General features: G+C 40.3%; 1 protein-coding gene across 1 annotated transcript; it reads left to right on the top strand.

Annotated features, from left to right (window-relative positions):
* Positions 1-2,085: 2,085 nt before the first annotated feature.
* SOD2 (superoxide dismutase 2) lies at positions 2,086-11,338 on the top strand. Its single transcript, XM_009908809.2, has 5 exons — positions 2,086-2,164; positions 3,449-3,651; positions 7,037-7,153; positions 8,811-8,990; positions 10,335-11,338. The coding sequence occupies exons 1-5, from the start codon at positions 2,136-2,138 to the stop codon at positions 10,478-10,480; spliced, it is 675 nt and encodes a 224-aa protein (XP_009907111.2). The 5' UTR covers positions 2,086-2,135; the 3' UTR covers positions 10,481-11,338.
* The last annotated feature ends 1,105 nt before the right edge of the window (positions 11,339-12,443 follow it).

Genomic DNA, 12,443 nt, shown 5'->3' with positions numbered 1-12,443 from the left:
GGCACCCAAAGTTACTGCTAGTTTACAAAAATCCCTGATGGTGATCTAGATCTATAGTTGTTGGTGATTTGTATTTGGTCTTAGTATTATATTGCTTGATTATTCATAGCATGTATATGTACATCTTGGATCCTGTACATGGTAGTACATAATATTTGTAGGAAGCTTGAAGTGTTCTGCCTTGAGAAATCTGTGGTCATGGTTCAAATCTCAGTCTGAAATAAAGCAACTATTGACAACAAAATGGTAGACATCTTTTCACTTAGTAAAAGGAATTAGAAGGATGTGACGTATCTTTGGAGTTACAGTAATTGCTGTTAATTGTGCTGAGGTTAAAAAAAATTGCCTAACTTTCAGGTGATGACAGCTTACTACTTATATCTGTCAATAACTATAGGACATTCATGTAAATGTTTTATAAATAGCAAAGACTTAGCTAAAGAGCTAAAACCAAAACAACCCAAAGAAATTGTACCCTCAGACTAGAAGTTAGCCTAACTTGTTGGAGGAAAATAGTTGTAAGGCGAGGTAAGCCATTCCCCTTACAATTGTTTGCTTAGAGTCAATCTGAATGAGCAGGCTGTGGTATTCTGAATTTTTCTCTCCCTCCCACCTCCCGAGAAAGCAACCAATCAGCTGCACTGCTTATTAACAAAATGGATCACATAATTGACTTGCTTTCATGGAATGTTTACTGTAAGGCATTAATGAGCTGTAGCACAATAATGCATGTAGAAATGCTAACATCTGTAATATTAATATTCTTTCCTAGCTACCAATGCCTATATTACGATATTTAATCCTGAATGTAGTTGGTTTATTAAAATAGGATATTTTACTGGTCACCAATAAATATAACCTGTACATACGCTGTACATATTTTCAAATTCTGGGGGAAAATAGTGCTTCCAAGCCTTTATTTTTTTTCAGACAAATTATCTTGTATCTACTGAGAATGCAGTTATTTTCACTGCTTAGATGTCCCACTAGCTGGTAGGTGAAACTAAATTAACACGGTTTTCAAGAAGCTTGGGGATGGACATGCACCACTGTACTCTGCCTAACAGTACGATGAGATTCCCTGTGTGGATTTCTCCAGGTGGATTTCCTAGCAACTTCTAAGATAAGGTAACTTATTTTCAACAAGGTTGTTCAGACCTAACCCCTACTGAATTTTTGGTAACTTGTGTTTTTAAGTCTGGTATGTGTGGGTTCTGTAAAATCTTGAAAAACATGTCTGTTTCAGAAGACAAAAGATCGAGAGTTTTGTGGTAGGAAAGATGCTTTCTGTGCAATTCAGATTTTTGCCTTGTTTGCAGAGTGGTCTCCTAACTCTGATTGAGGAGTTCTCACTGATCTCTCTGGAGAACCAGATTTTAATGGGTCTTGGAACTCATTTCCACTAACCATGTGTTTATTCTAGCTGATGGATTTAATGTACCCAAATGAAAGACTTTCATCAGCACTTAAAGAGATAGGTAATAGTTGGACTCCGTGATCTTAAAAAGGTCTTTTCTAACTGAAACAATGAAATTATTCTTATTGTTTTGCTACCCGAAGGAAACAGATGTTGGAAAACAAGCACAAATATGAGGAAAAGAACAGAAATAAATAAATAAATAAATAAATAAAGTAAGCTGAAGGTAAAATAGCTTAAAAGGTATTTGTAAGTACTGCTGGTCCTATTCGTAAACTTGACAAACATGCCTTTGCCAGGCATGTTTCCAGAGCTTAATACAGCTGTCTTGTGCTGCTGTAATCCCCTCTAGTGCCCAACAGCCGTCCGTACAACGGGCAGAAGCTCCTGGCAGGCATTTTCGGTAGAGACACTCGGGCTAGTCCTCCCCCTCAGCGGCTGCTTCACCTCGGCTTGCAGTACTGTGAGCCTAGAGTTTTAAAATAACGGATTTGTATAGTGGTTCTGTTTATAATATTGTGCTACATAGACGGTACTTTTCCTAGTTTGAAGTAATATGGTAACCGCAGCACCGCCGACCGCTAATCGCCGAAGCTCAGCAACCCCCACCCCGCCCCCGGCTGCCTGCCCTCCGCACCGCCTGCCCCGCCGATGCTCCCCGCCCCTCCGCAGACGCGGTTGCGCTGTAGGTGTAGCGCCCGGCCGTGAGGGAGCCGCCATGTTGTGCCGCTTCGCCTCGGCGGGCAGGTGAGAGCTGCGTCACGGGAAGGTCGGGGAGCGTAACGGGGGCCAGAGCACAGTAGCATTAGGCGGTGGCTAGGCCGTCCTCCCCGTCCGCTCCTAGCCGTGGGCAAAGGGAGAAGTGGAAGCTGAGGTGGGGTCGCCCACCCCTCGGCGGCGTCCCGCCATTTCGGGAGGAGGAAGGTGGTGTTGCTGCTAAGTGCCCCGCAGGGCTCGGTGCTGCTTCGGCCAGTGGCACAGCTGGGGACTTTGGGCAGTTGTCCTTTCACCTGCCCGGGCTCTGTCCTTGTCCTCTGCTGAGGGGCTCTTGTCACCTGATGTGGTGCTGCCTGCCCCCCTCTAGCTGCTGGCCATGGTTGCCACACTCGGCCGCTTTTCAGGACCCCGAGGGTTTTGCTGTTTTATGTCAAGGTCACCAGTGACAAAAGGGCCTTAGGAATTTGACCTTCCTCTCCCAGCCTAGCGGTTTTACTTTAATCGTGGGCATTGTCGAGTCTCTTGACAAGTGTGAGGCGTTAAAATGGGGAAGGGTATCCAGAACCTAAGTGGTTTTCTATGCTGGACATCGCGGCAGCCCTGTCATGCAGCGTGTGGCTTTCGGATGCCTGCCATAGAGACGGTGAGGTGCATGACTTGGCGCAGGAGCCTTAACACTCAAGAGGTTGGTTCAGGCCCGGGAACCCGGTGACTGGCTTTTTCAAGTTTTTTGTTTTTCATTGCAGAGGCTTGCAGGGAGGGAAACTTACCAGGGATATTTTGTAGTCTGATTTTAATCAGTACAGATTAGGTGAAGCTTTGAATGCTAGCATGTTATTGCTAGCTTTCTCTTCTCCCCACCTTTGCTTTGCCTGCATGTGGGGGGGACAGTATGACTCTGCAGGGAGTTGGGAAGTTTGATTGGCGAAGTGGTGGCTTTACCTTGCAGAGCCCCAGGTGTGTGACCTTCATGTGAATTTATCTCTGAAGTTAAGCTACTGAGTGAGCTTGTTTTGAGCTTCAGAAAAATGGAAATTTGACTTCTTTATCTAAGATAATTCCTCATGTATAGAATACATAGAATACATAGAATAAACCAGGTTGGAAGAGACCTTCAAGATCATCGCGTCCAACCCATCAACCAATCCAACACCACCCAAACAACTAACCCACGGCACCAAGCACCCCATCAAGTCTTCTCCTGAAAACCTCCAGTGATGGTATTTAGAACAGCTGATCATAACAGTTCTAGTTTCAGTAGTAAAGCCAAAGTACTGAATAAGATTTACTTCTTTCTGTTTTTTTATCTTTTAGAAGCAGTGCTAAATTGATAGCACCATTGGGATGCTTGGTCTCTAGGCAAAAGCACACTCTTCCTGATTTGCCATATGACTATGGTGCTCTGGAACCTCATATTAGTGCAGAGATCATGCAGCTGCACCACAGCAAACATCATGCTACCTACGTGAACAACCTGAATGTAGCGGAGGAGAAATACAAAGAAGCACTGGCAAAAGGTTTGTATAGCCATAGTCAACAGATTAAATGGAAGCTTGTTGACACAGATGATCCAGGAGAAAAAAAATGCTTCTCAAGGGAAATAGTTTCTTCTAAAAGTTTTGGGTAATGTAATTCAAGCTTCTTTTTTTAATAAAGTGAAATATTACTAGAAGCTTTCATTATAAGCTTTAGTGGTGTTGATAATTGGAAACTAGATGTAACTAAAAGGTATGAATTCTCTTCTTTGCAGACTACACAACTACAAGAAAATCAATTGATTTTTGTGTTTTTAGTCCATATTTCCATTAGTAACTTGAACCAGAGACTGAGTCAAGAGGAAATTTCAGTCATTCTACAAAATAAATACTTTGTGATGAAAAATTAGTAAACATATAATATAAAATTCGTGCACCTTGATGGTTTTCACATCAGATGCTGTGTATATTCCTGTGAAATAATCTTTGTTGCCCAAAAGTGGATGTAAGACAAAGGTGCAGTTAATGTATACAACGCCCAGTGAAGCATCAGTTGCACTGGCGGGTTAGATTAAAGAGTCATGTAGGTTGTACGTCATTCTGAGACACTAAAATATGCAGCCAGCTATCATGGAATTTTTTCTCAAGATCTGAAATTGAAGTTTGAGATCTGCTGACTTCTATGAAAATCTCACAGTTATTGTAGCAAGGCTATGCTGAAACACAGGGTGCTGTTTATAAAATCAGTCTTTCAGTTGGTCTAATGAAAAGGTGTGAATTAATATGTATATCTTTTTATGAAGGTGGAATATTTTCTGTTTGTTTTGATAGTCTTTCTAAAGAGTATGAATACTTCTTTATAAGTCATTCCCTTCTAATTGTTAGGTTGCTTCAAAGTGTAATTTAACTGTTTAGGCTTGGATGAAAGTGAGAATTGTCAATACTTCAGCCACTAGTGGAAGCAGAATTTCTGTTTAGCAGGAACATCTGCAGTGTAGTGGATGCTTTGAGGTACTTAAAAAAGGACTGTCCTTTGAGAGAGTCTCATTCCTTGCTTTGGAAATGGTAGAGGTTCATCTTCTGTTACAGATTTTGCAGGCATTATTTTCCAAATGGATAATGTATTAGTGGTGGTTATGCACACCAAAGCAGGCAGATACTTGCTTGAGATACATGTGAGTGTGTGTTTTGGTTTGGTTTTGTTTGTTTATTTGTTACAATGGGTATCCCAGTATACTGTGCAGAGTATTGTCGCTCGTAGACCAGCCTTTAGGAAAGGGCAAAGTCTGACATCTCTCAATATTACATGTTTTTTTTCCATACTTAAAAACTGAGCATGATCAATAATCTTTCTGTGTTGCAATTCAGCATTGGGTTACATAACATGCCTGATTAATATAAAATATCTCTTCCGGATAACACAACCTTGTGAATGGCTTTTGTTCAGAAATAGAAAGTATTCTCTTCAGATAACCTTTAACATATTCTTCACCTATCTGTATCTGCTTAGAAAACTTAAACAAAAGCTGTTTTGAGTCGAGTCCCACTGGCTTATGTTGTTAGCTCATTTGAAAATCCTAGAATCATTTAGGTTGGAAAAGACCTAAGATCATCAAGTCCTCCAACCATTATCTAACTACCAAGTCTGATGCTAGACCATGACCCTTGGCACCATATATATGGATTGTTTAAACACCTTCGGGGGGTGGGGATTTAGTCACCTCCCTGGGGAACCTAATTCTGTGATAAGATGCAGCATAGGACTTTTATTTCTTCCAGCATAAACTGGTTCTGATAACTGGTTCATCAAAATGTGCAAGATTCGCTAACTGAAGTATATAAACTTGATACTTGTTTTTAGTGAAAACTTTGGTTTACCATAATTTTCCCTGCTCTTTTCTGACTGTCATGTGATCTGTGGTGCTTTATTTAACTGCTTTTGTAAGGAAACAAATGACTCTTGGTAGAGAAACAGAGGTAACTGTTTTTTGAGCACCTCTAATCTGTCTTCCTTTAGCGAATTGTTCTCTGTGGCTGTGTTGAGGAGTGTGATAAGCTGGAGTAAAGGCTAGGGGCTCTGTCTACAAATACATTCCAAGCTACTTTTGTCCTAACTTAAGGGGAAGTTACTTTTTTCCCCATTGTCTTTTCCAGTGCAAAGTTCAGCAGGACTGATCGGACTGCACCACAAATACTGTATTTTAAGAGCAATGGTCTAGTGATCCTGAGGAACAGGTTCCTCTAAGGAATGGTGAAATAAAGAGTGATAAAGATATTTTGGGCTATTTTTGGATGTTCTGTATCTTCTGGATGAACTTTATGAAGTGTCATTAAAGCATGCAAAATTCAAGGAAAATGTCCTGAAGATGCCATTTGAGTGGTGGGTACAAGAGATGTCTCATCCTTGATACCTGAATTAAGCAAATAGTGTTTTTTACTACCTGATTGGATGTTTTGTTCCAGTCATGTATCTGTCTGTAGTTTGTGAAGGTTATGAGGAGATACATAGAGAACATGCAATTCTCTATAAAAGCCTTAGTGACATGTATGCTGCTGCTTTCTGACTTGTCTTCACTTCTATGTTAAGGTACTCAGTCATTGCTATCGGAAGATTTCTACCACTCACGCCTAAGAGAGAGGAAACGACTGCCCCCGATAAAGCTTCAAGACTGTTGACATGTTTCAGTTCTTTTAAAAGTCAGAAGAACATTCAGAACACTTGTTCTGAAATGGTGCAACACTGTTTAGAGACACAAGGCACCAATGAATTCTTTAAGGAATTTGGCATTTTGTGGAGAGGGAGGAAGTGCAGGGCTGCCTGATCTTGACTTCAAATGCAGAGTTCTGTCATGTGAAGTAAAATCATCTGGGTCACTGTCTTTTCCTGTAGGTATCTTCCTCCAAAAAAGAAATGAAACAAAACATAGGAGGGGGATGAGTGTTTTGTTTCTGCATGTGCTCACTGTAGGCATCTTACCTCAAGTGCAAACTGCCCTTTAAGAAGCTTAAAAACTAGTAGTTTGTGAGTCAGTGACCTAATGGGTGAACAGTGTTCATCTGTTGCAGTGTTAATACTGAGCAGTTTACAAGTGTTGGGTCCTTGAAGTGTTCTCTTTGTGCTAATTGCTTTATTCTGCTGTAAAATGGCAGTAGATCTTGGGTGTCTAGTATTGGTTGCCCAGTAGTTGCAATATTGGCAGATCACATATCATTACAGCATAAGAAAAGGTCAAAGATTAAGAAATCTTTAATTTTGTTTGTCAGTGGCTATCTGAAATATCTGGGTAACAGTCACAAACATTGCATTTTCTGGAGCTATTTTATAGTAAGATTCAAAAGATTTTGGAGATTGATGGAGGCTTAGTGGTTGTCGTGGTGATGATAATGTTCTTATTTATCTGTGTATTTTTATCTTTTCCATCCTAAGGTGATGTTACAGCTCAGGTGTCACTTCAGCCTGCACTGAAATTCAATGGTGGAGGTCATATCAATCACACCATCTTCTGGACAAACCTTTCTCCTAATGGAGGAGGAGAGCCTAAAGGTTAGTGCTTGTTACAGTGGTTTATTAGATCAGATTTCATTAACCAGTAGAACTGATAATATTTTCTCTCTTAGACTGTAGAAGGTTTTTATTTTTCAGCGTTAATTTGCCTTTCTGTATGACAGTTGCCACAATTGTGAGCAACTGAGGCTGTTTCAAGTGCAAACCCAAGAATAAAAAAAGCTAGCCCTGTGCTAAGTATTTTTAATTTCTAAAGACGATGGTGTGTACAGTACAAAATACTTGTCTATTGTTACCTTGTTCTCTCTGTCTTCAGAAGAGAAAATAGTTGTACAAATGCTGTACTTGGTAAAAAAATGTGCTGCAAATTGTCCAACCTAGTGACTAGATTTATGCTCTGGTTTGAATAGGGATAGTTTAGCAAATAAAGCCTAGAGGAAGAAATCCCCTCTAGGAGGGTAGAGTAGTGATTATCTGTAAGTGACCTGCAATTAAAGGTAAAGGCCCTATAATACAGATCTTAGAAAAACTGTTGTAGTAAACTTGAGGGGTTTTGAATAAGGTTGATGTGCCTGCCTGTAAATTGGTGGGCTTTGAGTGTTTTACTCAGATTCAGAGTTCATAGGTGACATTTGCTTGTGACTTGACTACCATGGAAGTACAAAGATGCTCTGAAGATGTTATAGCTAAGACTAGAGCATGAAGTTTTGAAGCTTCAAAGTTGAAATTTCAATAAGCAGTTCTGACATCAGTCCCTTTGTGGTAGAAATTGTTTTCAGACGACACTTTTCAGAAAAGATGCTTTAAAGGCTGGATTTTTGTCTCCCAATTTCCATGAAGATTTTGAGAAAGTAAGTGAGCTTGAAATGTCATCTTTCAGTTTCAACTGGATGGTTCAAAGGTTTTGTAGGGAGCCTGTTAAAGCCTGTCTTAAGATACACTTGCAGTCATCACAAGAGATTTTCAAGACCATCTGTGTGAAGCTGGAAGGAATGAACAATTCTCCAGCATTGCACTGTATTCTTACACCTGTTGATTAGGAAGGAGCATAGGTTTTAAGCAACCACCTAAATCTGAAAACCGAAAGTGTGTTAGGGTATAGGGGAAATGAAGTTTGACAGTGTATTGTTACACTAAATTTTAGTTTCTGTTCCCTTAGCCCCAACAGGTTAGTTTAAGAATTATATAGAAGGGATCTACTTAGCCATGTTAAACAGACAACTATAGAAGCAGATGTAAATCTAAAATCTGGGAGTAGTGGTTAAGTATGTCTTACTATGTGTAGATGCATTATACTGATATCAGAGCTATCCAAATATTTTGTTGTACTAAGACAAAGAAATCACAGTCCCTTAATGTTGTTGTTCTGTATATGCACACTAGCTCCTTACATTATTTCCTAGTCCTCTGTGCCATTCTTTTTCCTTTTAGACAAGAATGTCAGCTCCTAAGTATCCAGTTCATAGCATACTGCCTGTGTCTGCGAGGACAGCAAGCCTGACTGCTGCACTAATTTCTTTCCAGTCTGCTTGTCCTCTTAAGCAGATTGGGACAGAACTGTTAATTAATGATGCAACTACTCTGTCTAGACACTTCCTTTCTGCTCTTCTTTCCTTCTGTTTCCGGGTGGAAAACAGAAAGATGTTAAGTAGCTGATGTTCTGTGTTCGTTCTGTGTTTGTTTTTTTTTTCCAAAGGGGAATTGTTGGAAGCCATCAAGCGTGACTTTGGTTCTTTCGCAAACTTCAAGGAGAAGCTGACAGCTGTATCAGTTGGTGTTCAAGGATCAGGCTGGGGGTGGCTTGGCTATAACAAAGAGCAGGGACGCTTACAAATAGCAGCTTGTGCAAATCAAGACCCTTTGCAAGGAACAACAGGTCAGGTTCCTTTCCTTTCCACTTCTCTGTACATTTCATAGGCAAGTGTATGATATCTGAAAATGGGTTTGTGGACAAATACTAAGAAGAAATTGCTGAATAACTAGGGCTGGAAAACTGAACATCAATCCTAGCAGAAGTGAAAACAGTTGCAGTTTCTAGAACAGCATTTGTAGAGCAGGACTTAAAAACTCTGAAGACCACTAGGGTCTAAAGTCTGTCTGGTCCAAGGGTAAAGTACTCTCCCTTAGCAGGTTTAGCTTAGGCTCCTTTGGATTATTTTTGAGTTACTGGAGTAGCTTGTCTGTATCAAGGAGGATTAAGCCTTTAGATTTTCTGTGGTGGAGAGGCTATTCATAGAACTGTCAGTGCAGGCCACACAACAGCAGAGAGGAGGATGTACACAGTAAACATTGGTACAGTAAACAGTATTAGTACGGAGTCGTGAGTAGCAATTAAATAAGCATTGGCTGTGGATGAATTTACAGCTAGGCAAGCAACATAGTACTGGCAATAATTGCTTTTACCTGCTGGGAGAGACGTGGAAGTGATGATATGCTGGACACCCTCCCCAAAAGGAAGAGGTTATAGCTAATAAGAATGCTGCCTGCAGTAGCCTTTTGTCCAAATCGTATTGCAGCTTTCTTCAAACATGTTCTGTGGAACACAGAGAATGGCAAGGAATTTTATCTTTTGCCAGCAGTCTGTGTACTGCATACTGGTAAAGAAAAAAAAATGAAAAAAAGGTAAAAAAACAGGGGCATACAACATAATGGGAGTAAGTTACACATGCACACACCATGAAAACTCAGTTACAAACTCAGAAGGGTATTCTAGCATAAAAGCAAGGAAAGTAATTAGATGCTTAATTAATAACTTAAAATACTGAAAGCAAACAGTCATGGCAAGAGGCTCCTTCATGGTGTAAATTTTTATGAAAATACCTGAAAAGATGTAAATCTTTCAAAAATTATCTCCTCTATTTTCAGTTGTCTTCAAGGCAGTTGTAGAGTATTCGTGGTTGTTTATCCTAAGTCTTTCAGTTTATGCAGTTTGTGTGTGTGTGGAGAGCAGATAGCTCAAACAGTGTAAAATATTGCAATAAGCACCTTCTTCCTGCAGAAGACAACTTCAGGGAGATTGGACGTGGCACTTGGTGCCATGGTCTAGTCGTGAGGTCTGTTGGGACAGGTTGGACTTGATGATCCTTGGGGTCTCTTCCAACCTTGGTTATACTGTGATACTGTGAAATTGAGTACAAAGTTGGGATGCAATATAAGCCTTTACATGTAAAGTGTGTTTTCATAGATGTCAAAAAACCTGTTTTGTTTTGGTTTTGCACAGGTCTCATTCCTTTGCTAGGAATTGACGTATGGGAACATGCTTATTATCTTCAGTATAAAAATGTTCGACCTGACTATTTGAAGGCCATCTGGAATGTGATCAACTGGGAGAATGTATCTTCAAGATATGCAACCTCCAAAAAGTAGAGTGGAATTCTTGCACAGACTACTAAAATGTCACCACTTCTACTCTGATACCACTCTTGTAGTAGTGCCTGTGGCTTACAACTGAATTGTTCTACTGCTGAAAACACTTAGCTCATCCAACAAAAGCATTTCATAATCAAGCAAAGTGTCTGCTTGTTTAATTCTGTGAGAAGTATTTACATAGATTTTTGAAGCTTTAAACTGTTGTGCAACAAAAGGAGACACTTTACATAAAACATAGATCACCTTGCTGAAGCTTAATGAGGTAATGGATTTCCTTGTTGCACTAAAATGCCTAAGTGGAAACATGTACTTTATGTTACCATAAACAAATAAAACTCAAAAGAAGGATCTTCAATATTTGTCTTTAAGAGACTTGTTTTTAGTACTAGTTGGCCCAGTTACTTAATTGATTTGGAAGGAGAAGAGAAATACTTTTTGTAATTTGTTGTATTACAGGCTATGGAGCTTTCTCACTGCTTGGAAAAAGGAGATGAAAGGGGAGATAAGCCTTTCTGTGCCTTGCCTGAGCTTGGCTGTCTTCAGTTGTCCCTACCTGTTCCTGGATCTCTTATATGCAGTCTTCATGTATTGCACTGATGCACTAGCTTTTAAAGTGTTACCCTGGGCAAGAGTTAAGAGTGCTGGGTCAGGCTAAATTGGTCATGTAGAAACTGGATGACAGCACGTGATATTTATTCCATAATAGCTGTTAAAGTGTGTCATAAACCATCCTGTTACTTAAAAGACTGATTTTATGCATATGTCAAGTATAAATCATCTCTTTGTAGCTGCATTCCTGAACCAGTTAGAACAAGTTAAAATTAATGCCTGAGGGTGGGAATGAATTACTATCTGGTGGAAAGGGGCAGGCCCAAGAGTGCTTGAAAAATACAAGAAATGGTTGGTATGGGTTTTTTTTTGTTGGTGGTGGGGTTTTTTGGGGTTTTTGTGAACTCTGTTGCAGTATTTGAGACTGGGTGGTACTGCACATACATAGTACCTTGTTCTTCATAAGTTTTCTTTGAGCTTTCTCAGTATGCTCCTTAAAGGTCAGGATGGGTTCTTGGGGAAACAAGGGATAGGCTTATCTTACCATACTGATAGGCTGCTATTTTGAAGTACTAAGTAAGACTAAGGGAAAAAGTTTTTATTATAAAGAGAAAGGCCTCTTACTAGCAGGTGCAGAGGGACAAGCTACCACCACCATAGGAATGGTTTTTAGTCAGTAGCCAAAGCTGCAAGTGGGTAGGTATCTCTGTGGCAAACGAAAGTGAGTTGTGCGAACATAGCTCATTTCACATGTGAAGTGAGGTGCTGCTTTTCCTACTGTGGGATACTCTATGCCTTGTTCTCAGTTAGGCAGCATGAGCTTCTGCGTAAGTCTGGATTGCTTCATAATCTTATATAAAACAGGATGCTGTCCAGGTGGGTTTTGAATGACTCCAGAGATGGAGACACCACCACATTTCTGGGCAGCCTGTTCCGGTGTTCCACCACCCTCGAAGAAGAAGAATGCTTTATTTCTTACTTTACAGAAGTACCTTTTAAAGTTCAGAGGAGTCATGCTGTTTACCATGGAGTCTGCCTGAATATGAAGGCAATGGGAGTCTCTTTCCTTATTCAGGACTGTATGGTATGGTGAAATACCCTATAGCAGAGATCAAAAAACCCTAGTGGAGTTCTGCTGCTCATAATGAACACTGAGGCAGGGCTTTGTTGGGTGCCTTGTATTTCACGCATCTTCTTGGTGTACTGCATGTACTTAAAGAACAGGGAGGTAAACATACACACGCTGGTGCTATCAAGTGGAATGCTTAAGCTATGGAGGAAGCCTGAGTTAACTGAGGAGGTAACTGAGGAGGTAAACCATGGAGAGCTCCTCAAGCAGGACCGGCTCTTACTGAGGCTTTAAAGCCAGTAGTATGAGACCCAACAAACACATGCTGGTAAGGCTGTTTCT

The sequence above is a fragment of the Dryobates pubescens genome, chromosome 6 (assembly GCF_014839835.1).
Source record: "Dryobates pubescens isolate bDryPub1 chromosome 6, bDryPub1.pri, whole genome shotgun sequence".
Classification (NCBI taxonomy): domain Eukaryota; kingdom Metazoa; phylum Chordata; class Aves; order Piciformes; family Picidae; genus Dryobates; species Dryobates pubescens.
The sequence above is the reverse complement of the archived record's forward strand: the minus strand, read 5'-3'. Positions and strand labels throughout refer to the sequence as shown.

Bases quoted from the DNA above. Each gene is read 5' to 3' on its own strand.
- SOD2 (XM_009908809.2), top strand. From the start codon at position 2,136: ATGTTGTGCCGCTTCGCCTCGGCGGGCAG. The intron at 2,165-3,448 runs GTGAGAGCTGCG...TTTATCTTTTAG, and splicing joins CGCTTCGCCTCGGCGGGCAG to AAGCAGTGCTAAATTGATAG. The intron at 8,991-10,334 runs GTCAGGTTCCTT...GGTTTTGCACAG, and splicing joins CCCTTTGCAAGGAACAACAG to GTCTCATTCCTTTGCTAGGA.